This window comes from Podarcis raffonei, chromosome 7 (genome assembly GCF_027172205.1).
Source record: "Podarcis raffonei isolate rPodRaf1 chromosome 7, rPodRaf1.pri, whole genome shotgun sequence".
In the NCBI taxonomy this organism is placed as follows: domain Eukaryota; kingdom Metazoa; phylum Chordata; class Lepidosauria; order Squamata; family Lacertidae; genus Podarcis; species Podarcis raffonei.
This window is the reverse complement of record NC_070608.1, coordinates 24,630,446-24,654,033: the sequence shown is the minus strand read 5'-3', so window position 1 is coordinate 24,654,033 and position 23,588 is coordinate 24,630,446. Positions and strand designations below refer to the sequence as shown.

The 23,588-nt window shown below is 42.6% G+C and overlaps 1 protein-coding gene across 3 annotated transcripts in view; it reads left to right on the top strand.

The window, feature by feature from the left end:
• The window catches only part of CPQ (carboxypeptidase Q), a 157,075-nt gene that overhangs the window by 94,730 nt on the left and 38,757 nt on the right, over positions 1-23,588 (top strand). For all 3 annotated transcript variants that reach the window (XM_053395585.1, XM_053395586.1, XM_053395587.1), the window contains one exon: positions 16,354-16,445. In XM_053395585.1, coding sequence (XP_053251560.1) covers positions 16,354-16,445 — 92 coding nt within the window. The remainder of the gene's footprint in view (positions 1-16,353; positions 16,446-23,588) is intronic.

Here is a 23,588-nt window from a genome sequence, read left to right as displayed (position 1 = left end):
GGCTGCTTCCTCGCTCCTTCCCCTCTGTGGCAGGAAGAGGAGGAGAAGGAGCCAGCCATTGAAACCATGCTGTGATGGGCTCCTTGCTTGGCCTCCGCTGCCGTCTTTGAATATTGGGGGGCTCCCCCTCCCAAAAATATTGGGGGGGGGAGAAAGGGCTTGGCCTCTAGGAGTTGGCACTCCAGTCCAGTAGAAATGATTGGCTAGTGGTTTGCTTCAACAGGCGCACAAAGTTGTCTAAAAAGAGGGTAGTTGTGTATTCTTGGGATTACAGAGTTCTACAAGATAAATAGTTAGATTTTGAAAGCTAAAGTTAATGAACACACAAACTAAATCCTCTTTGCTGAGGTATGAATACAATGCCTAAACTGAATATGTACTGGAGCATTAAATGTCAATACTAATGAATCGATGGAGGACGGCATGTGAATTCAATGAATATCCCAAAAGGAGACAATTGAATTTGACAATCAAAAGAAATGCAGTCAAATTTGTTAATGATTTCCAATTCTGCACCCATCGACTCTCATTGTATCCCAAATGCTGAAAAGTGTTCCAGCCTTAGATATATGTCCCAGAAGATTGAACTGCTCTTCTAATTTTCACTAGTTGCAATATTGGTGATATCTGCTAAAGCAGATGAAGAGTGGGCGTATTTAAAAGACACACACATGTCTTAGTTCATACTAAAAATGAATACCTTTTAACAGCTTTAAATTAACAAAACCTCCCTTTGAGTTATACGCCATATTTTTAACATGCATATTATATTATTTAATATAATGCATTTTGCTGGCTATTTTGACTAACATATTCATTTTTACACATGCATTTTTGCCAACATTGCTTGGTTGGAGGACTGCACTGGAAAATTCAGATGCATGCAAATTTCAAAAGATGGATGTGTTTCAGTTCTCTATTTTTGGGGGTGGGGAGTGTGACTTCAATAAAATTGGCTTTAAATGTGAACTGAAGCGAATTTCTTCCCAGCCCTTGTGGCAACTACATTATAGCTTTCTTGCTATTTCAAAAATTTCCCAGATAGTGCTAACTATTTAGACTTGAAAACTCCTAATGACAGGACATGATTGTTTCTAGGTCAGGCTCTGCTGTACAGCAAACTATCTACTGCTCTCACTGTTTCGTCTCTTTTTTTGCCTTCCTGCTGTGTTCGCCCTATTCTTGTTCCTAAATCTATTTGCTTTGACTACTCCTTGTAAGTGATTCAAGGCAGGCACCTATACTTAGCACCATTTCTCCTCTCGTCCAATTATGCACCAGCCTAGTCAGCTGCTATTGCATCCTCTTTTCTGTAGCCTATTTTCCCCCTGTGGACCATAGGGACCACCCTGTGCTTTCTGGTATATAATCCAGAAATTAACCAATAGGCAGAAGACGAACCACTACTTTATTCTAGCCAGAAGCTGCCTCAGCTATAATTGCTAGAAAAATCTTCAGTGCTTTACTGATTATTTACATTGTGAGATCAGAAAGCACCCCAAGTCTGCTTTTTGGAACACTGTGCCCTGAATTTGATTGCGGCCGAATTTGAGCATGTTACATCTTAAAACCAAATATCTACTGGCATTCGGAGTACATTCCCTTCTGCCACCGATATTATTTTTTTTGCCTAAATTCTTAAATCAACAAGTTTTTATGTTAATTATTTGCAGAGAAGGAATGGCCAGGGGGAGGGAGGGGAGACAAATCTTATGGAATAGGGAATGTAGATGTTATGTCTTTCAATATACACTATGTAGTCCTCTGATATTATGGTAAAATCCCTGCTTCTGGTTCTGCCAGATGGGTTTTAAAACAGTACACATCTCATTTAATTCAATTTACTTCTTAACTGATAGTGTTGTGAGTTGGTGGGTGCAAGACTCCCTAAATTCTGGATCAAGCTAGTGTTAGAATTTAATTAAGGCTTGTGTGTTAAAACTGGTTGCTAGACCCATGTGTGTATTTGAGCCTGTGTATGGCACTTCTGGAATTATGTGTCAAAAGCTAATTAAGCCAAGCTGGTGCTTCCTGCAATGGGTCCAAAGCTAATTAAGACAGGACTAGCCTCTTGCATAAGCCGATAGCCTGGGAGTAATGAGTGTTAGGACAACAAAGAATCAAGGGCAGATGCAAAAGAGTGGGCTCCCTCCCTCAACAGAGAGTTACTTTGAAAGACAATGTCAGTTGTTAGGTTAGGGTTTAGGATTACAGTTAGGCATTATGCAGCGGAAACAGTAAGCAGTGGGCTGGAGAGAAAATGAGAGCAATGTCTGAGGACAATGGTTGGGGTTTGCTTAAGTCCGAGGCTGCTGTGGCTATGCGAAAAGTCAGAACCTCTTGAGATGTTAACGCTGTGAACCGTTCCACCATAGGCTCAGGCTGTATAGATGCGTAAATAAACCATATATCATAAAGGCACCACAGTCTCCGCTGTGCCTCATTCCAAAGGAAACATGAACCCAGGGTCAGCACCTGGAATCTCTCCCTGCTCAGAGATTGGGGTGGCATGTATTTCCACAGAAATGACAAAACATACAACAGAAACCTTATTGTTGCCGCCTTAGAACAATTCAAAATAAAACTAAAGACAAACCATTAACAAGATTCAAGAATCCCTTTGAGATGTAATACTAAGAGACTATATCAAGATGATAACAGTAAACAGCAACAAATCAGAGTGACATTGCTCTAAGTTGCAGTGAGTCATTAAATTTATTTATTTATTTGTTGTTGTTAATTGCTCAACAATTGTAATATTTTTGGTAAGCTCACTAGCTAATCTGTGAACGCTTGTAGTACAGAAAAAGCCTCCAGGAACTATTCAAGAATTGCAAGATGCCAGCAAACAAAGGAAAGGAAGAAATGAAATTTATAGGCAATGGTGCAGCATGGACACCGTTATCAAACACGCAATAGCCAGCTCATTTTAGCGTTAATGAAAATGACTTGTTTATCACCACCCCACCCCAGAGCATGCATGTGAAAGGTTATATAAGAATGATTCCCAGCAAATAGGCCAGATGTGTTTGGGACTGATAATTGCTCAGTCCTCAGAGACTGAACAGTTTTGCTTTTCCTTGGATATGAAAGCAAGATGGAAAATATACAAGACACCAGTCTCCCTTCTGTGTTCAAGTCACTATAGGGGTTTCCCCTCCCTTTGCCCTCATCCCAACCACATTCCTTATGCTGCCTGAGTCCAGGCATAAGTTCCACCGTCTTTTTGAGTTGTTGGTAGACCATCACAGGGGTGGGCAGAAGAAAGCACCCTTTGAGTTTGGGTTGCAATGTCTGTGGCTGAAAAGCTCTTAATTACTGAGATCATGAGGTCCCTCGCCGCTTATTCTGGGAGGAGGACAATGCCAGCTAACTACAGGGCCAGTCTTCTGAAGGCCAGAGCAAATGCCCTGGCATGAGGAATCAGTCGTGGGGGGTCCTGCAGATCCTCCTTGCTTCTTGTGTTGGAGAGCCATGTGTTTAATTCATTGAGGTTGTTTGGGGAACTAGACATCTTTCAGAGCTCAAGTTGGCCACTGGCACTGTTGCTTCCTCACCCAAAAGGTCACCTGTGTGGTGAGCGAGTCCTTTTGGAAATAGCCAAGGCAGTGCTGAATGCCTCCTGTGCAAAAGTCAGCAGCCATGGGGTTTTCTTTTATTTCTTATTCAAACTACATACCTTGTGCTGCCTGCAGCCAGGTGGGTGTTCCTTTCCCTTTACCACCCTTGCTTTGGGAACAGGTCAGAAGAAACCATGCTTTGAATCTGGGCTGTGCTTCCAATTCCTTAATTACAGAGATGGGATATTTACTTCCAAGGGTGGCTGTGAAAGAGATTAATAGCTACTGGACAGATAGTATATTTAAAGACCCATTTCTTGGTGACTAGGTCAATGGAGACTATCCAAACATATCGTAGTGCATCCTTAGTTTTAGTATATACAGAATAGTTATAGGGTGAGTATGACTTTAGGACTTCAGGACGCGGGTGGCGCTGTGGGTCGACCCCGATCAGAGGGTCGGCGGTTCGAATCCCTACAACGGGGTGAGCTCCCGTTGCTCATTCCCTGCTCCTGCCAACCTAGCAGTTTGAAAGCACGTCAAAGTGCAAGTAGATAATTAGGTACCGCTCCGGCGGGAAGGTAAACGGCGTTTCTGTGCGCTGCTCTGGTTCTCCAGAAGCGGCTTAGTCATGCTGGCTACATGACCCAGAGGCTGTACGCCGGCTCCCTCGGCCAATAAAGCGAGATGAGCGCCGCAACCCCAGAGTCGGCCATGACTGGACCCCTTTACCTTTTATGACTTTTGTTAAGGATGCAGTTTATCATTGATTTGGGCCTCTAGAATTTCTTTTGCTTCTCTTCAGATGTCAGTGTTTTGTACTCTACTGTTTTGATTCAGCTAGTGGCAGACTGGAGACACTTTTTTTTTTTGCATTAGAGGAGGGCCCTACTGGGCTAGGCCAAAGGCCCATCAAGTCCAGGAACCTGTTATCACAGTGGCAACCATGTGCCTATGGGAAGCCCGCAAGCTGGATCTGGGCACAGCAACACTCTCCTCACCTCTGATTGCCAGCAATTGGTATTCAGAGACACATTGCTTCTGACCGAGATCCCTGAGTTCCCCAGTCATAATTTGGATGGGAACAAAATTTCTTAAATGTTAGGCTTGGGACTATATGGTTTGTGTCTTTTGTGGCCACAAGTTATAGGAAAGGTGCTAAGAGGCAAGATAGCTGAGATGATGGATTCCTGATTGGGAGGGAAGCACAGGGCATTAGAGATAGGGTTATTGGACTATGAATCAGATCAGGGGAACCTTCCACAGACCTATTTTGAACCACAACTCCCACCAGCCCAAGCAATCTGGTGGGCTGATGGGAAGTGTGATCCGAAACATCTGGAAGGTCCCAGGTTGGGGAATGTTGCTCTACTCACAATTGCAACCTCCTATTTCTGCTTTTGGTTTAAAGGTGGGTGAAGCATAAGGAAAGCATGTCAGTACCTCTCAGCTAGTTTTGTCCCAGATCCCATTTGGAGTTATTTCCATGAAAATGTAGTCTCTTGCAGTTCTTGGGAAATGGTTACATTGGCATTAATGCTTCCAGTGGACAAAGATCAGAGATAACAGTTTTCCCCTTGAAAACAGAGAACCCAGATGCACCCAAACAGGCCATGGAATATGCTCTTTTTGCTGTTTCCATAGTAACTGAAATGAAAGATGGCTCCTGTGACCGAGAAGTGTCTGTTCAGACTGTTGTCCCATTTTTTCCTCATCCAACTGGTATATATCCACAAACCTGTCAAAGCAGTCATGCAATCAAACATGAAGAACTTTAGTAACTAGTTCCCTGTAGGGTATAAAGAAGTAATGTCTATATGGTGGTATCCAGTTTTTCAATTGGAACTATAAAAGGATTGTAAAAGGAAGACCCTGTAAACAATTTCAGAGCTAATTCTGCTAGCGAACCTCATTTGTAAATGAAGACTTTGTCAAATTAAATTGAAAGCAGGTAGTAACTATGAAGTGCTCTCTGTACTCTAATAATTTAGAACTTTAGGATAGTGTAACTATCTAGTTTCCTTTTAAAACAAGTTTCAAAGAGAGAGAAACCCTTCCCATTAAGTGACGTCGAGTCAGAAAATTGAAAGTCACCTGTAGTTGTAGGCATATAGAATAGATAAGAACAGGAGATTACATTAAAAGCATTTGTATATCACCCTGATAAATCTATACATGTCTATTTTGCCATGTGTATATGCTGTGGGAATCTAATGCACAGCCAAACAGATTTCATTGCATGGAAAGTACATGCAGATTTCCTATAGGATGTGATATCCATGCCAGAAATTGTTGCACATAAAGGTAAAGGTACCCCTGCCCTTACGGGCCAGTCGTGTCCAACTCTAGGGTTGTGCGCCCATCTCACTTAAGAGGCCGGGGGCCAGTGCTGTCCGGAGACACTTCCGGGTCATGTGGCCAGCGTGATGAAGCTGCTCTGGCGAGCCAGCACCAGCGCAGCACACGGAAACGCCGTTTACCTTCCCGCTATAAAGCGGTACCTATTTATCTATTTGCACCTAGGGGTGCTTTCAAACTGCTAGGTGGGCAGGAGCTGGAACCGAAAGGCGGGAGCTCACCCCGCCGCGGGGATTCGAACCGCCGACCATAGGATCGGCAAGTCCTAGGCACTGAGGTTTTACCCACAGCGCCACCCGCGTCCATACAGGAGCCCTAAGAAGGTCCCAAGACTTTGGCCAATTATATATGGCTTGGGCTCACATCTTAGGATCTTGGCTATTAGGGGAACAGGATGCACAAATGACTTATTTTCCTGTTTTGGTGCTTCCATGCAGCCACTTCATTGCAAAGATAGTCAAGACCTCCATTTTGGATGTTATGAAGGACAGGAAATAGGAAGTATGAATCATGTGTGCTTCCTATCGTCTCTCCTCTTGAAGCTCGAAAACATATGCATTTGTAGCCACTGCACATGCTTTCATCATATTAGTTGGGAAAAGTCTAACACTGAAATTGGTCCTAGGTTTACCACCATCAAAATAAAGATTATCAGTTATGGCTTGGTGCTGTTGAATTTCAAGTTCTTCATAAAGCTGTGCACCATCAGAATGCATGGGCCTATTGAGAATGAGTCCTTACAGCAATTTTATATGGAATTATTATATCTGAATGGAATGGGATGGAAATTGTTAAGATTTTGAAACACAGAAAAGTAGAAGAACGAAGACTCAAATCTAGCACGCTGGGAGGCCAGTTTGATAAAATCATATAATTTGACATATGAATAATTGGCATTAATAATTGTATTACTTGGATAAAATTGGTATTTTAGCCAATTAATGAGGCTGATAGTGGAACGGTATTGGAAAATCAATAAAAACATATTAAGAGAGAGAGAGAGAGAGAGAGAGAGAGAGAGAGAATGAGTCCTCTGCCTTCTCTTTGCAGTCGGTTTATTGTAAATTAATATTATATCGTTAGAATGTGCCATGCATTCTGGGGACAGACAAGTCCCATGTCATTGAGATGGGGAGAAAATGACAAGGGTTATAAACCCAGTATTCAATCTCTTTACTTCACTTGGAAAAACACAGAAGCAAAATGTCAATGGCATGGCTTGGTTGAGTTCAAAGGCCAAAACAAATTTTATGATTCTCTGTCAATGAGATTGAGGGGACATGACGTCTTTCTGGTCTGGAACACTCTCCTTTTGCATCTATGGACTCTAAATAACCCAGGGCTGGGAATGAGCAGGAAAGCAATCAATCTGTTTTTATAAAGAAAGGAATTATATAGAACAGCAGTGGCCAACTCCTAGGGGTGGGCATAATGCACAGTGTCAGAAGCTCCAGAGAAGGGACCATTACTTAGTGGTAAAGCATATGCCTTGCATGTAGAAGGTCCCTGGCTCAAAACCAGACCTCTCTAGTCTTTTTTTAAAAAAAAAAAACAGATTAGGTGGCACCCGATTGGAAAGACTTCTGCCTGAGATCTTGAGGAACTGCTGTCAGTCATAAGATGAAGCCAAGCTCTCCTCACTGTGATGTTCCCTTTTTCTTCCACGATAGTCTCCCACGGCCAGCTCTAGTTTGAGATCCTCTGGAAGGTCTCATCTTCCTAGTGGACTTACCTGGCAGTGGGTTGCAGTCCTCAGAGCAAGAAGGAGCTTCTGGCTGCCATTTTAAGCTCCTGCACAATGTATTGTCGCTCTAGGGCGTTGTGGGAAATAAAAATGGCATCTAGACCTAGCCACTCACACAATGGGGAGCCCAGGGCAGGCATTAGTGGTGAACTCTGCTAGGATTGCAGCAGATGCCCAAGGATGCCAGGCCCTGCATCCTCCCCCATGGCAGGAAAAATATCTTGTCAGAGTCTGAATGCTGCCTGTGAGATGTCACTGGATGGTGATAGCAGACAGAAAATAATAATTACTGCTGAAAAGGGCTAAAGCCTGGTACATACGATTTGCATGGGTTTTTTTTAGCTGATTCCCTCCCCACCCACCCACACTTGTGGTAGCACCCTCATAATGTCAGATGTGACTTTCTGGCCTTTTCACCACATTAAAACTTTCTACAAGCACAGCAGGGAGCAACCTCAGCACACACCGAAGAGGGGGAAATGGCCGACAATAGCACAGTAGCCATGTGTCTTAGCCTTGAGGTGGTTGCACTAGAGGTTTTGTGTGTGTGTTTTAGCTGACTAGGAAACCAAGCAAGCAACGTTCAGGAATCTGACATAAGTTTGCTTTGTTTGCAATCTAAACCTTAGGTTAGTTTTCCTGGGAAAGAGGCACATCCTGGAAAAGAGCCGGGATGTGATGCTATCACAGAAAGGATGTTGTCTAGATAGTGGAGGAGGTTACTCTTAGGGTGTTTAGCATTGGGAGTTCAGCAAATGATATGATTAGTATTTGCACTCATCCATTTTGACAGGCCATCATTGAGTTTCATCACACCTTAGCGTCAGTAACTTGGGGTGCATGTCTTAAAGATGAGGTGAGCATTATGATCACTGAGTTCTTCTCCACTTCAGGTTTTGTTGCGGGGTATAGAAGGTCTTGAATGCCACACCGCTTCTTTTGCGTGTGCTTTTTCTGGAGTCATTGGAGCTTTTTCTCACCAGAGTTTGGTGTACCAGCCCAGATTCTGTAATGTGAATAGTTTCTGTTTCTCCTCAGTTCACTACTGTAGGGATATCGCGGAGTGGGCAGTGGGGTCCGTAGGGAGCACACTCCCCACCAACAGGCAGTCACAGTCTGCCTGCACGCGTGACCCTGGAGTGCAGGGTACATCCCTCCCCCCGACAAGCCACAGCTGTCTGTACATCGTTCCCTCTGTCTGACCTTTTGTGGTCTCAGCAGTCTGCGGTGTCCTGTCTGTAACCTTTGTCCCTGAGACCTTTTGTCTCCTTCGTCATACACTGTGCAAGGGGAAAATGACGCTGTGGAAACAGGTGCCAAAATAACTTTGTACCACCCCAAGATCTCGGGACGGAAGATGTGTAAAGGTCACAGGCCAAAATGTATTTGCCTGGCTTGCATATTTGCCTCAATAAAAGGAGGCTCCACAGGCCTAGAGAGCAGCTCGCTTCAGCTCACCTGTGCGCAGCTCACTGATGATCACCCCCAGTCTTGTGCCTTCACTTCACACTACTTGTCCACTAACTCAGTCATGGTGGATCATGAAAAGTACTGGATGACATCAGAATGCTGCATCTCCAATCAGAATTGAACATGTGTTGATGTCACTGAGGGCAATGTAAATAAATCAGCAAACTTTTTTCTTGAGAAGTGCTGCAACATTTCTGAAAAGGGGAAAACTGTGAATAATTTTAGTCTGGCTCCAATGCTATTTTAGATCATTTTTTTAAAAAATGCATTACCAGCTCTGCAGATCCTACAACCTTAGGTGAAAATTCAGTGACCTGGTTGCTCATCAGTATGGCGCTGGTGTGAATCTGACCCTTTCAAAAGTACCTATGCAACCTTCACTTTTTGACATCCTTCTCTAAAGAGAGTTCTCCCTAGAACATTATCATTTTGACATTTGTTCCTTCTTTTCTCCACTTCATAGCTCAGCTATTACCTCAGCTCAGATTACTCACAGATGCACTTCTAATCCTTGTCCAGCCTTGTGTCTGTTACTGTATATTTCATCTTTAATTGGCCTATTACTTCACTAAAGGGAAGATGTCCAACACTGAACTTTTTTGTGCTTGTTGCCTCTTAGCACACCTCCTTTCCCCTTTATCTGTTATGTTCTCTGTCGGATTTATCTTTGAAATTGTAACCAGAATCACCTGAGCCCTTGGCCTTTTGAGATCTCTCCATCTTCTCAGTGCCCTTTCCCCTCCACATAATGCTTATCAAACAGAATTTCTTCTTCATCCCTAATAGTATTTTTTCTTTCTTTCTGTGGGTTCCTGCTCCTGAAAATCAAAGTACATCTCATGCCATACCACCTTTATTGTGGCCTCCACTGACAAGCCAGTTCAAGACTCCATGTCCTGAGAAAAAAGCCCTGCCAGAACCTACTGATGACTTGGGAGCCCTGTTGTTGTTGCTGCTGCTCCTACTCCTAGTTATGAACTCCTACCTGTTCATTTGTCCTTCCTCTTTCTCTGGGACAAATCCCAACCATCAGACAGAGAGGGCTGCTGAGCCGCTCTTGTGCTTCCTCATCCATTTACTCTCTACCTCATTGTGGAATGGCACTAGGGACAGACAGATCAGTCTATTTCAAGTCAGCTTCACATGTGTTAGGAGGTCCCAGTTTCAATTTCTGGCATCTCCAGGTAGTGATAGGCATGTCCCTAGTCTGAAATTATGCCAGTCAATGTTGACAGTACTGAACTAGACAAACCAATGGTCTGACTCAGGGCTTGTCTAGAAAGCCTAGAAAGCACAGGGCTGAGCAGTTTTCTGTTTGCCCTGCCACTTTCCTCAGGAAAACCTGCTCTTTAGTGCGGAATTGGAGCAAATGTCAATCAGAGGAAAACTTCAGGTTTTCCTGGGGGAAAGCAGCAGAGCAAGCTGAAGTTTGGGTGAGCCCTCAGTGTAAGAAAATTCCCTGTTTATTCATCATCATAAATTTTATTTATACCCTGCCCTCCCCGGCAAAAACCAGGCTCAGAGCAGCTAACATCAAATATATGACACATTACCATAAAATCAAGCAATCAGTTAAAATACATCTTAAAATCAAATTAGAATCAAAGTGAAACCCAATCAGATGGCAATCCTCAAAGTAGGAATGAGGACCTTAAATGCTCATAAGTATTCCATTTTGTTTCTGCATCAATCAGCACATCTTTTAAAACAGCATGCGATGATTCACATTTTTTATGTATCTATTTTTTCACAAAGCGTACACTATTGTATGCAATTTTCCCTAAAAATGTGATTCTTTTTACCCATTTTAGCCCAAAATGAACATTTTAAAAAATGCCTTTAACCTAGAATATACATTTTACACACCTGTGTTATATTTATGAACCAAAAACTGAATTACAAAATTCAGAAAATGTGAAAAGTGAGGAATAACTGCATTCTGATTAGCATGTTTGTCTAGGAAGTTCAGGCTAATGTGGACCAAATGAAATCCTCAGGCAATTGGAGCACTTCCTATACTGCTGCAGTGCAGCAGATCTTCTTTTTTCTCCCTGACAGTGGATAGTCTGCCTAGCCACGCCACACCTTCCAGTTTCCCAGCCTCCGCTCCCACAGTCCACCTCCTTACCATCCGTGTTTCTAGGGAGAGAGTGTGGGAAACAGGCAGCCAATCCTAGTGAATAGTAGTAGCTGCCACCCACTTATCATGTGGGAGGAGTCGGTGCACAGTGGGCGTGGACAGCTAAGCCCCTCCCTCTAACCTGGAGTTGGCACTAAGCTGCTGTTAAGACACTAGTTTTTATTTCAGCTCATTGGTCTTATACCAAGTCAACCCATTGGTCTATCTAGCTCACTATTGTCTACACCAATGTCTACCAACTTGGTGCTCAGTTGTCCTGACTAGGGCTGATGGGATTTGTAGTCCGAACTATTGTAAGGGGCACCAAATCTACACTAACCAACAGCAGTGCCCCAGGCTTTCAGCCAGAGGTCTTTTTTTTTTAACCTAGAGATGCCAGAGATTGATATCTTCTGCATGCAAAGTAAGTCCCACTGAGCTACAGCCCTTCAAAATTCACTGTTTTATACCAGGGTAGGCAATCTACATGACATAGATCACACAGGCTCAGATATTGCTGTTTACTGGCTCGTCCATAGACTGGTTGTTTTGGAGAAGAAGATAATTTTATGAAGAGAGAAGCTTAATGGGGCCAGTAAAGCCCTTAACGGCCTCAGTCCTGTATAGCTGAAGGAGTGTCTCCACCCCCATCGTTCTGCCCGGACACTGAGATCCAGCGTCAAGGGCCTTCTGGCGGTTCCCTCATTGCGAGAAGTGAGGTTACAGGGAACCAGACAGAGGGCCTTCTCGGTAGTGGCACCCGCCCTGTGGAACGCCCTCCCTTCAGATGTGAAGGAAATAAGCAGCTATCATCTCTTTAAAAGACATCTGAAGGCAGCCCTGTTTAGGGAAGTTTTTAATATTTAATGCTGTATTGTTTTTAACACTTGATTGGGAGCTGCCAATGGCTGGGGAAACTCGGCCATATGGGCAGGGTATAAATAATAAATTATTATTATTATTATTATTATTATTATTATTATTATTATACAGGAGCAGACCCCTGGCATTGCATTGCCTGTGCTTCACTTAATGCATGTTTAAATAGATCACAAAAAATGATTAAATGCTTCATGGTTCTGAATCCAATAGATGGTTCTGAGCACTCTGATGTGGTTATTGTTTTGAAATCGTTTCACGCATTGGATCTAAGCCCCACCCCCACCCCCTATTTCAAGGATTTAGCTTTCTAGTACATGAAACAAGATGAGGATAGAGGCAGGTCCTTTCACCCTTCTAGTAAAATTCTTCTTGGGACTCCATTGAACTTGATGGATCTGGGCTGGGGAATCTGTGGCCCTTTGCGTGCTGTTGGCTTGCAACTTTCATCAGCTCCAGATAACAGGCCCAATGGTCAGCAACATCTGGAGGCCACGGGTTTCCCTCTCTTGCCCTAGACTGTAGAAAACAATGGATTAAAATGCTGTAAGGAAATTGTTGCTCAATTGATTTGAATGGAGTGATTCCTCACTAGGTCAAATTACACAATGAATTGAAACACCATTGTATTACTTTTTTTAAAATGCAGACCATGGTGGGAAAGCAAATTCAGTACCTTGTTTTATTTATAGAAAACGGCGCTGAGCCATGCTTGGGATTGTATCTTAGTCATGCATTTGACACATGAATCTACGGCTGCTGTAATGAAATATGCAGCTAAATCTGTAGCCATTGTGCATGTTTTCTGTATCCAAGTTATAGATAGTCTGTTGTATTGTCATCGGGTGCTGTTTAAAAGGTGTTGAGTAAGTTTCCACTCAGACTGTTAAATACCGGTGGCATTCAGGGAATCTCTTATGCCTCGTGAAATCAGATCTTCCCCCTTCCCTTCCCCTGGAATGGAAAAGCTGGGAGGCGCTGCCAAAAATGAATAAGCAACCATAATGAAACATGTCATACACATCCTGCTTGTATTATATTTCAGCTCTGCAAAAAGAAAGTAATATATTATTTAAAAATCTAAAGTAATTCACTTTGCTAAACCTCTCAATCCAATATCAATGCAACAGTTACTTTCATGACATATGTAACTTGCACCTCCATTTAAAATCCCAACCAGCTAAAGAGGAAAGTCATGTGGATTTTGAAAGACCTTGTTCAATACACTGCTTGCTTATTATAGCTTACAGATTTAAAGCTACAACTATTCGGGCAGGAGTTTGGTTTTTATTTTTACTTTCCTTTTTGCATGAAAAGTGGGTTCATAAGGAGTGCTGGTGTTTCTCTTCTCAAGTACCCAATGAAAGAGTCAAATGGCCGTGCCCAAATTTATCAATGGGTGCCGCTGGCTACAGAGTGCCTGCTGAAGCCAGAAGGTTTCTAATAGATTGCAATTCATTTTAAGACTCCACCTTCACAACCAGAAGGTGGAATGCCCTACTCTTCTTAAAGTGCCACTTTTGCAAGCAAAGAAAGCTACATGCCATAGGGATCCTCTGGTACAGCAGGTAGACAAACATCATGCTTGCAGAATTGGCTTTGTTTACCACTAGAACACCAAGGTTCGCTAACCAAAGCCTGGTTCAAGTCATGGCTATGGGGGTGGAGCCGGATGTGAGGCATGGTTTGGGGGCACAGCCAGATACCTCTTGCACCCCATGCAACTTGGGTTAACTTGCATATTCTAAAGCAAATCTGCACCTGAGTTACTGCAGACCAGGCATTCCAACACAAAACTCTTTAAGTGACCAGTCCAAGGCAACAGAACAGTGCAGCTTGAGAACTAAGAAATTAGCAGAGCAAGCATTCTAGACATCCCTGAGAATGCCTTGCCTCACAAACATGACATGAGCACCACAGCGTACTTCTCGCTAGGGTTCCTCAGCAACTGACATTTGGAAGCACACCACCTCTGATCCAGGAGATAACATATAGCCACTGTGATGGGAAGCTATTGATAGCCTTCTTCTCCATAAATATGTCTAACCCCCTTCTAAAGACACCTCAGTTGAGGGCCACCAACATATCTTGTGGTAGCAAATACCTTTGGTTAGCTGCACGGTGTAAAAGTACTTTCAGAACAGACAACAGCATTCAGCTTCATTTTTGACACTGGTTCTAGTAGTAAGAGAAAGGGATAAAAACATCTTTCTTCACATCATGCATAATTTCCTACATCTCTATCATGTGCCCCCTTACTCGAAACCCCACCTTGCAGTGCATTATGCAGCGCATCATTTGGTGCCAGATGCCCAAGAAGGTGGAAAATCATTTTCCAGCCCTGTCATATATATTTTTTGCACCCATTTATATATACACATACATATTATACAATCTAATCCCTCCCTGGCATTTAGTGCCTATTATCAGTAATCCCCCTAGTTCTTCTGAAACATGCTGCCCCCATTTGCTGAGCCAAACTTGCATTATTCTGCATCTGAAATGTTACCAACATCCGGTGCATCTTATGGCCAGTAACTCAAAAAGCACAGAATTTTAGGCTTCTCTGCAGACTTTTAAAAGATCACACACAAACTAAACACCTGACCTGAGGCTGACCAGAGACCACATGTGATGGCTTTAATGTGACTACAGTTTTTATTATCTTAATATGACATCATTGGCCATCTGGCTGGTTTGAAAGGGAAAGGAAGCTCTAATCCTGTGCTGTAATAGTAACTAAGAAGCACACGAGTAATTCTCTTGGATATTTTTTTTACGTTTTGCTCTTGAAACTAACAGACCTGTTTTGCTTGTAGTCATAAAATGCTATTTTTGTAGCTCTGTGCCTTCCAGTTTATTTTGCTACATTACACACACTTTGTAATATTTTGCATGATTTTGGTTCAGTTTATCCACTTATTTTTGGTTTGCACCTTTGATGCACAACACACACAAAGTAGCCTTCACTAACCAGGTACCTTCCAGATGTTTTGAACTACAGTTCCCATCAGCCCCAGCAAGCATCGCCGATGGTCAGGGATGATGGGAAATGTAGTCCAGAGCATCTAGAGGACACCGGGTTGGCACAGACTGAAATAAAGCAACCAGTGATTATGGACTGCTAGGCTATACTGTACTCACTTACCTGGAAGTAATACCCATTGAACTCTTTAACTTAAATTGCACAGAAGATGTAGGAGATGGCTTAAATAAAGAAAATGCCTATATGTACATAGTTTTCAAATGGACTTTTCTAGTTAATGTTATTGGTCCTAACAGTGCATTGGCTCAAACCACAGTTTGTGGATGAACTTCAGGATAATGGACCTGGGAGTGCAGGGAGAGGTACAAACAACCAAACATAGGAAACAGCCTCATAACATTTGAGACCCTTTGGTCCATCTAGCTCAGTATTATCTACACTGACTGCCAGCAGTTCTCTAGGGCTCCAAGCAGGGTTCTCTCCCAGTCCTACCTGGAGATACCAGTGATAGAATCATAGAAACCTGGACCTTCTGCATGCCAATCAAAACTGCCCAACCTTGGTTCTGGAGATGCTCTACCCTTGAGCTACAGCCCTTCTCTGTGCACTATCGAAAAGGAAAGAGAAAAGGGTGGTAACTGAAAGACATGTGGCAGTGATGGGTCGCAGATATGAAGATGCTGACCTGTGGTGATGTGGACATAGGAATGTAGAGCATAGGAAACATCTAGGAAGCTGGGACGCTGCCTTACACCAAGTTCATCTAGGACTGACTGAGAATGGCTCTCCCAGCCCTGCCTAGAGATGAACCAGGGACTTCCTGCATACAGAACACGTGCTGCAGCCCTTGCCCTGTGGAGAAGAGAGTGTGTGTGCTACAGGGTGCAAAGACATCGGACAAACAGACAGAGAGGTTCAGAGAGACCTGTGGAGGTGCAGACAGAGGAAAGCGGGACGCAGAAGGGAAAAGGTGGTTAACAGGAAATGCATTTGAAAGAAAACATTTACAACCATGACCAAAGTGCTTCTCTCCTCCTCACATACTCATGCAGCCCTCTTGTGGTAATAAAAATGCAAAAGTGGCCCTCATCTCAGATGTGATGCGAGTGGTCCACTCCTAGTTTAGGGTTATCCCATAAATGCTTAGAAGAAGAAGCTAATTCAAATTCAAATAGAGCTCTTTTTAAAAAAATTGCTCACTTAATTCCCCCTCTTTTTCTTTTTAAAAATAACTTAGGGCTCCGTCCCAAGAGAACTCTGCGTCTACTGCTTTGGACTGGAGAAGAACAAGGCGGAATAGGAGCTGAACAATACTACAAGATGCATAAAGTAAGCAGTCTGGTGGAGCAATATGTATTTCATGACAGTAGCCATTCCTTTTGCAGTTTGATTTATTTAATTTCTTACTTCAAATGTATGGGATGAAGGGAAGCAATGAAGCTATGAAATGGTTTTGGCCTAGAGACTAAGCCCAGTTTTTATGAGGGAAAATTAGGATCCCCATTAGGATGTAGGAAACAAACAAGGCATATTATCCAGATAAGTATCAGAAACAAACGCCATCATCCGAGAAGCTAGGGCAAAGAGAGGGTTAGATAAAATGTTTGCACTAAGCATAGCTTAGATTCCAAACCATTGTTTCGTTTCAGACATATAGGCAAACCATGATTTGAGAAGTTCTTTTCCTTGCCTCCCCTGAGAATCCCTCCAGCAACCTCCAAGAGTGGAGCAACACCCCAAACCATAGTTTGGCCTTGCTGAATGGGGACTGATGGGGGCAGTGGCCCAGAAATACCCAGAGGGCACCAGTTGGGGGTGGCTGCCCTACATATTGCCAAGCTGCTAACTTGATTTTCCACAAAGCAAAATTTAAAGCGAATTTAGAGTTTCCTCGACAAGATGAAACTTCAGAGAAATTTTGAAGAAAGCTAAAGCCCTTTCAATTGAAGTAACATTTCCCAGGGAGGTTTTTTCACATTCTTGTGTGTGATAAACCCAACAGTCACCCTTCTTTGCGTCACTTGCAGTCACACCAACCTGTTTGTTCTTGATTTTAATTACAGGAGTGTACATCTTCTCTTCTCATGAGGTGGCCAAAGTATTGGAGCCTCAGCTTCAGGATCTGTCCTGAGTGCTCACTAGAAGGACAGATCCTGAAGCTGAGGCTTCAATACTTTGGCCACCTCATGAGAAGAGAAGACTCCCTGGAAAAGACCCTGATGTTGGGAAAGATGGAAGGCACAAGGAGAAGGGGACGACAGAGGACGAGATGGTTGGACAGTGTTCTCAAAGCTACCAGCATGAGTTTGACCAAACTGTGGGAGGCAGTGGAAGACAGGATTGCCTGGCGTGCTCTGGTCCATGGGGTCATGAAGAGTCGGACACGACTAAAGGACTAAACAACAACAACACATTTTTATCAGCACTGCAGTAGATTGGAGGGGGGAGGTTAACCCTTTACTTTCCCACTCTGATCTTGATTAAAATCTCCACAGATTGAGGTCAGGCTTGGGGTAGGAGGAAGCTCCCATTAGCATCATGGGATCTTTTGAACTTAGCTGAACTGCAACACTAGGGGAGGGGGGTGTTCATTGAGAGTGCAGTGGGGAAGGAAAGGGTTAAACCACCCCTCACTGTGCACTGCATTCCTGATATTTAAAAAAAATATCCCCCCTCTCTGGCTGCCTGCAATTAAATAAAGTAAAACCAATGATGTGGCTGCAAGTCATACAGGTATAGTCAAATGTAGTTAGGCCCTTAGGATCATGATTTGTGAGGCTTTCCTACAAACTGCAGCAGAGTGCCTGCAGTTCTTTCAGTTTAGGTTGCTGACTCTGATATCTTTGTGCCTTGCAAGCTGGGGGTGACAATGTTTTCCTTTCATGGCTTACTACATGCCGAGTTGCGCATATGCTCTGCATTTGTCCCGCCTTGCAAAATCATTTTTAAAATATATTCCGCCATGACTAGATCTTATGGATATCATCAGTGGTTTTCAGAAATAATTGACTGTTTGCGATTTGGGCTGGAAGAAAAGAGGAGCAAAAGAGGTTATGCTATGTGCCTCGTTTATTTTAACGGTGTACTTTATGACAAGAAGTTGGACTCAGATCAAGAAGGATGCTTCTACGACAGCTTCAGAATGTGATTTTTTTTGCCAGTTAGTGTTAGCCATATAGAATGAAACATGTTCGGAAAATCGCCGACATTTTTTGTGGCGCCTTATAAATTTTTAAACAATCCTTTTAAAATTAAAAATTAGGCTGAATGTAACATGCAACAGCATTTCCATGTTTTTTGTGGGATTTGTTTGCAATTGTCTCTTCAAAGGATGGTATGAAATGAGGGATAACTTGATAAAATTGTCTCTGAGCCAATGTGATCATTGTATAAACATGTCATTGCTAACCTAGTTATGACTTCTTATAATTACTTCCTCAAAAATTAAGAAGTAAACTTTATGTAGAAGCCACCAATTGCAAACTATATAGGTATATGTGTATGCATATATATGTTCATATACATGTCTGTGTTTATATACACACACACACAAGAGAGAGAGAGAGAGACAGAGACAGAGACACGGGCATACACATGGATGGTGGAGTTGCTAGGTTCATCAATGGAGGAAGTGTGGCTGAGCCATGAGACCCCAGCAACCCCCCTGAATACTTTGACTATGGGGGAGAGGACTTACTTGAACCCCCATGGTGGTTAGAAGTCTAGTAATGGGTCTACGTGTGTACACCAACCCATAGGAGTGGTTCACTAGCAACCTTCTCTTATGTGGTCCTGCTGAAATAAATATAATTGTGTTCACCTAGGGCAGAACTGAACACTGCAAACAAATTACCGTATTTTTTGCTCCATAAAATGCACCTAGTTTTTAGAAGGGGAATGCAAGAAAAAAAATATTCTTTAAAGGGAGCGCTGAGCAGAGCCTGTATGCATCCCAGGCTCTGCTCAGCGTTCCCTTTCATGAGCCGTGTGGAGCATGTGTGCGGTGCATGCAAGCTTTTCCCTGAGGAGGGAGAAGGGCTCCGTGCGGGTCTTTAAAGGGAGCCCGGCTCTTGGGGGCTTTTCTGGGAGGTGGGGGAAGGGACTGAGAGGCTAAGCCAGAAGCTAGAACAGCAAGAGGGAGCACTGCGCAGCAATCCCTCTCGCTGTTCTGGCTTCTGGGCTAGCCGCGCAGCCTGCATTCGCTCCATAAGACGCACACACATTTCCCCTTACTTTTTAGGAGGGAAAAAGTGTGTCTTATAGAGCGAAAAATACGGTATTTGTATACAATATTTTCTTCCCTTCCCTTCACCATAATGTCCTAGAGTAGCAATACTCTATACAATTATGAAAACATAAAATCGATACAATTATAAGACAGGTAAAACCATTCCAAATGGAACCTGTTGTGTTTTTTTACATGTGGAATCCATTTTTATTAGAGAGATGTGGCATTTTGAAGAAATGGCAAGGAGGAGATTAAACCTTTTCCCCTTTTCTGTGCAACTCCCCTCCCTGTGGAGTTCTAAATTTAAGTTTATGAGTTAAATGAGTATATTGGGGGAGGGGGGAGAACCGTGGGAAAAGTGGTAGGTCTGTGAAGGCGAAATATACACACACAACTTCAAACTGCCCCCTCTTGAAGCAGCTTTTTTCTAACAAGAAGATGACAGAGTTTTGTCACATCCATGCATGTATAACGCTTATTCTACCCTGGGTTTTTTCCCTTAGCTTCACTTTCCGATAGACTCATGCTCCCTTCCTTTGTGCTGCTGCTAATCTTATTTATTGAAAATCTTGACAGGGAAATGTTATAAATAATTCCATTTAATATTCTAAGCATGAAAGATTTATCTAAATAATAGGGGGGGGGATAGAAAAGAGACCCTGAGCATTACTGAATTATACCCAACTATTGTATACCATCTAGATGGGGGAAATTGCTTTTTGTGAGGATGGGAAGAAATCAGCAAGATAAAATGTGCTTTCGAAGGCTTCCCACCCATCCCTTTTCTATGCAACCTGTTCTGTCTGCTGTAATTCTATGTTTGGTATGTATCTATTGAAGTCTACTTAGCATGAGGTGGCAAATATAAACTGATTAATACTGTAAATAATGGCTTTTTTGCACAAAAGACATCTTAACCTTTTGCGGAGTTGCCGCACACATTTGCAAGAAATGGATTGTGAAAATATGAACATCTCTTGTCGATAGTAATTATTCACAGACAAATATGATCCATCATTTAAACTTTCCATCTTTTAAGTTTTAAAGGTTACTTTTTAAAAGATGATTGGATAATTCATTTAAGAGGATGGATTTATTATGCGACTGGCTGATTGCAAAGGAGAACATAATTAAACCTTTTCAATTAAGAGAATAATTATTAGCAAGAGGCAAATACGGTGACAAAACAGATATCCTCATAGTATTAATTTATACCACATGCTTTCATAATCATAGAGCGCTGCTTTGGAGCACAGCAGAATAGTAATAGAATACATCCTTTGGTAACTGTCAGAAACGCCATGAATATTGGAGGCCCTTTGGAAACATTGTAAGTGTCTGACATTTACAAAGTTCCATTGTCAAATAATCAATTTTATCCCTATTTTCCAAGGCAGGCTCATAACTGTCCAAAATAAGCCTCTTTATACAACCATGTTACTTTCCAAGACATCTCAAGAGCCACCAACTGCTCTTTTCAACAAATGGCCCCACATTAAATATGATTTGTGTCAGCTTTTGACAAGCAAGGCTAGGGCACATCTAAGACTGAGATAAAATGAATGCTTTCTTTGATGTTTTCTTTAGGAACTATACTAACAAATCAATTCATTCAAACGCACCAATCAGCAGCAGCAGCAACAATCATTGCAACAGATGTTTTCATACCCCATCCCCATCTATAGCAATATTGTTGTTGTTGTTGTTGTTTAGTTGTTCAGTCGTGTCCGACTCTTCGTGACCCCATGGACCAGAGCACGCCAGGCACTTCTGTCCTCCATTGCCTCCCACAGTTTGGTCAAACTCATGCTGGTAGCTTTGAGAACACTGTCCAACCTTCTCGTCCTCTGTCGTCCCCTTCTCCTTGTGCCCTCCATCTTTCCCAACATCAGGGTCTTTTCCAGGGAGTCTTCTCTTCTCATGAGGTGGCCAATGTATTGGAGCCTCAGCTTCAGGATCTATAGCAATATAGAATACTGTAAAATGTAAGACAGTCATAGTAATAGATTAAAATATAACAAAACACAGTACACTGATTACTGTGCAGGCCAGAGAGATAGATAAATAGATGATAGATGATTAGATAGATAGATAGATGATAGATAGATGATAGATAGATGATAGATAGATAGATAGATAGATAGATGATAGATAGATAGATAGATGATAGATAGATGATAGATGATAGATAGATAGATAGATAGATAGATGATTGATAGATAGATAGATGATAGATGATAGATAGATAGATAGAGATAGATGATAGATAGATAGATAGAGATAGATAGATAGATAGATAGATAGATAGATAGATGATAGATGATAGATAGATAGATAGATAGATAGATAGATAGATGATAGATAGATAGAGATAGATAGATAGATAGATAGATAGATAGATAGATAGATAGATGATAGATAGATAGATAGATAGATAGATAGATAGATAGATAGATAGATGATAGATAGATGATAGATAGATAGATGATATAGATACTCAGATGTTAATATTAAGAGGTGGAACCAAACCAAATGCCTACCCCACTCCTATGTGCAGTCTTAAATGGCTAGTTGTGTTGTGCAGCACTTTGCCATTTAGACATTCAGAAATACATGCTGCTATATGCCAAGGGACACAGGTGGCTCCATGGTCTGAACCACTGAGCCTCTTGGGCTTGCCGATCAGGTCAGCAGTTCAATCCCTGCCATGGAGTGAGCTCCCATTGCTCTGTTCAGCTCCTGTCAACCTAGCAGTTTGAAAGCATGCCAGTGCAAGTAGATAAATAGGTACCGCTGCGGCAGGAGGTAAAGGGCGTTTCTGTGCGCTCTAGTTTCCGTCACGGTGTTCTGTTGTGCCAGAAGTGGTTCAGTCATGCCCCACATGACCCAGAAAAACTATCTGCGGACAAATGCCGGCTCCCTCGGCCAGTAAAGCGAGATGAGTCCCGCAACCCCAGAGTCGTTCGCGACTGGACTTAACTGTCAGGGGTCCTTTACCTTTACCTTTATGCCAAGGTGAGCAGACAAACAGCAATTTGCAAACTGATACATGGGCCAGTACATCACAAGGAGTCCACTTTGTTTCATGTAGCAAACAAATATGATTTTCAGCTTGGGGGGGACTAGTAAAAGGTAAAGGTAAAGGACCCCTGGACGGTTAAATCCAGTCAAAGGCTACTATGTGGTGTGAATGAGTTTATTGCAGTGTCTTACTGCGAATTAGGACTATAGAACGGAGACTTAATAGTGAACCTGTTATGTTGCAGCTTCTCGTGAAGCTTGTTTGTATGCATGGGCAATTGTTGGTATGTGTGTGTTTTAAGCGAAGATAGCAGGAATTTTTCATCACACAAAAGCAAGTATGGTGTTTCCACCCCCTTCATGTCAGCACTGTTATATGTTTTTAAGAGGTGTGCAGTCAGGGAGAAGGAAATAGTGCAGAGGGTCATGAAAAGGAGGGGAGATAAGAATAGATGCAGGCAACAGATGCCTGGGGCAGAGAATTTATTTGCTTTCTCAGAGTTTCTTCTGGAGATGCTTTGGCCTCTATACTACTTGCATTGGCCTAATTCTTCAGGCAGTAACATCAGCTGGAGGTGTGGGGGGTCTAGGGAGAGAACAACCTGATAACCCCATTCTTGTGGTATTTGTCCACCAGTGCTAAAATGGGTGGAGGCACAGCATTTAAGAAGTCATAGCAAGTGTAATCTTAATAGAGCTTTCTGTTTCTACAGCATTTTTTCCATCCCTTTCAAATGCATTCTTTACACACTTAGCGACGCTGTAAGTCAAATGTGGAGAGCCAGTGTGGTGTAGTGGTTAAGAGCGGTAGACTTGTAATCTGGGGAACCGGGTTCGCTTCCCCGCTCCTCCACATGCAGCTGCTGGGTGACTTTGGGCTAGTCACACTTCTCTGAAGTCTCTCAGCCCCACTCACCTCACAGAGTGTTTGTTGTGGGGGAGGAAGGGAAAGGAGAATGTTAGCCGCTTTGAGACTCCTTCGGGTAGTGATAAAGCGGGATATCAAATCCAAACTCCTCCTCCTCCTCCTCCTCTTCTTCTTCTTCTTCTCCTTCTTCTTCTTCTATTCAGTTTCTTTGGGCTATTTTTAGATATTGTGTTCTTGTGTACCACTTTTTTTGATCTGCAATGCAGTTTATATCAAAACAACATGTACCGACAGGAGTCATACAGAAAAAGATAAGAATACAATTAGAAACTCAAAATCATTTTAATCCTATAAG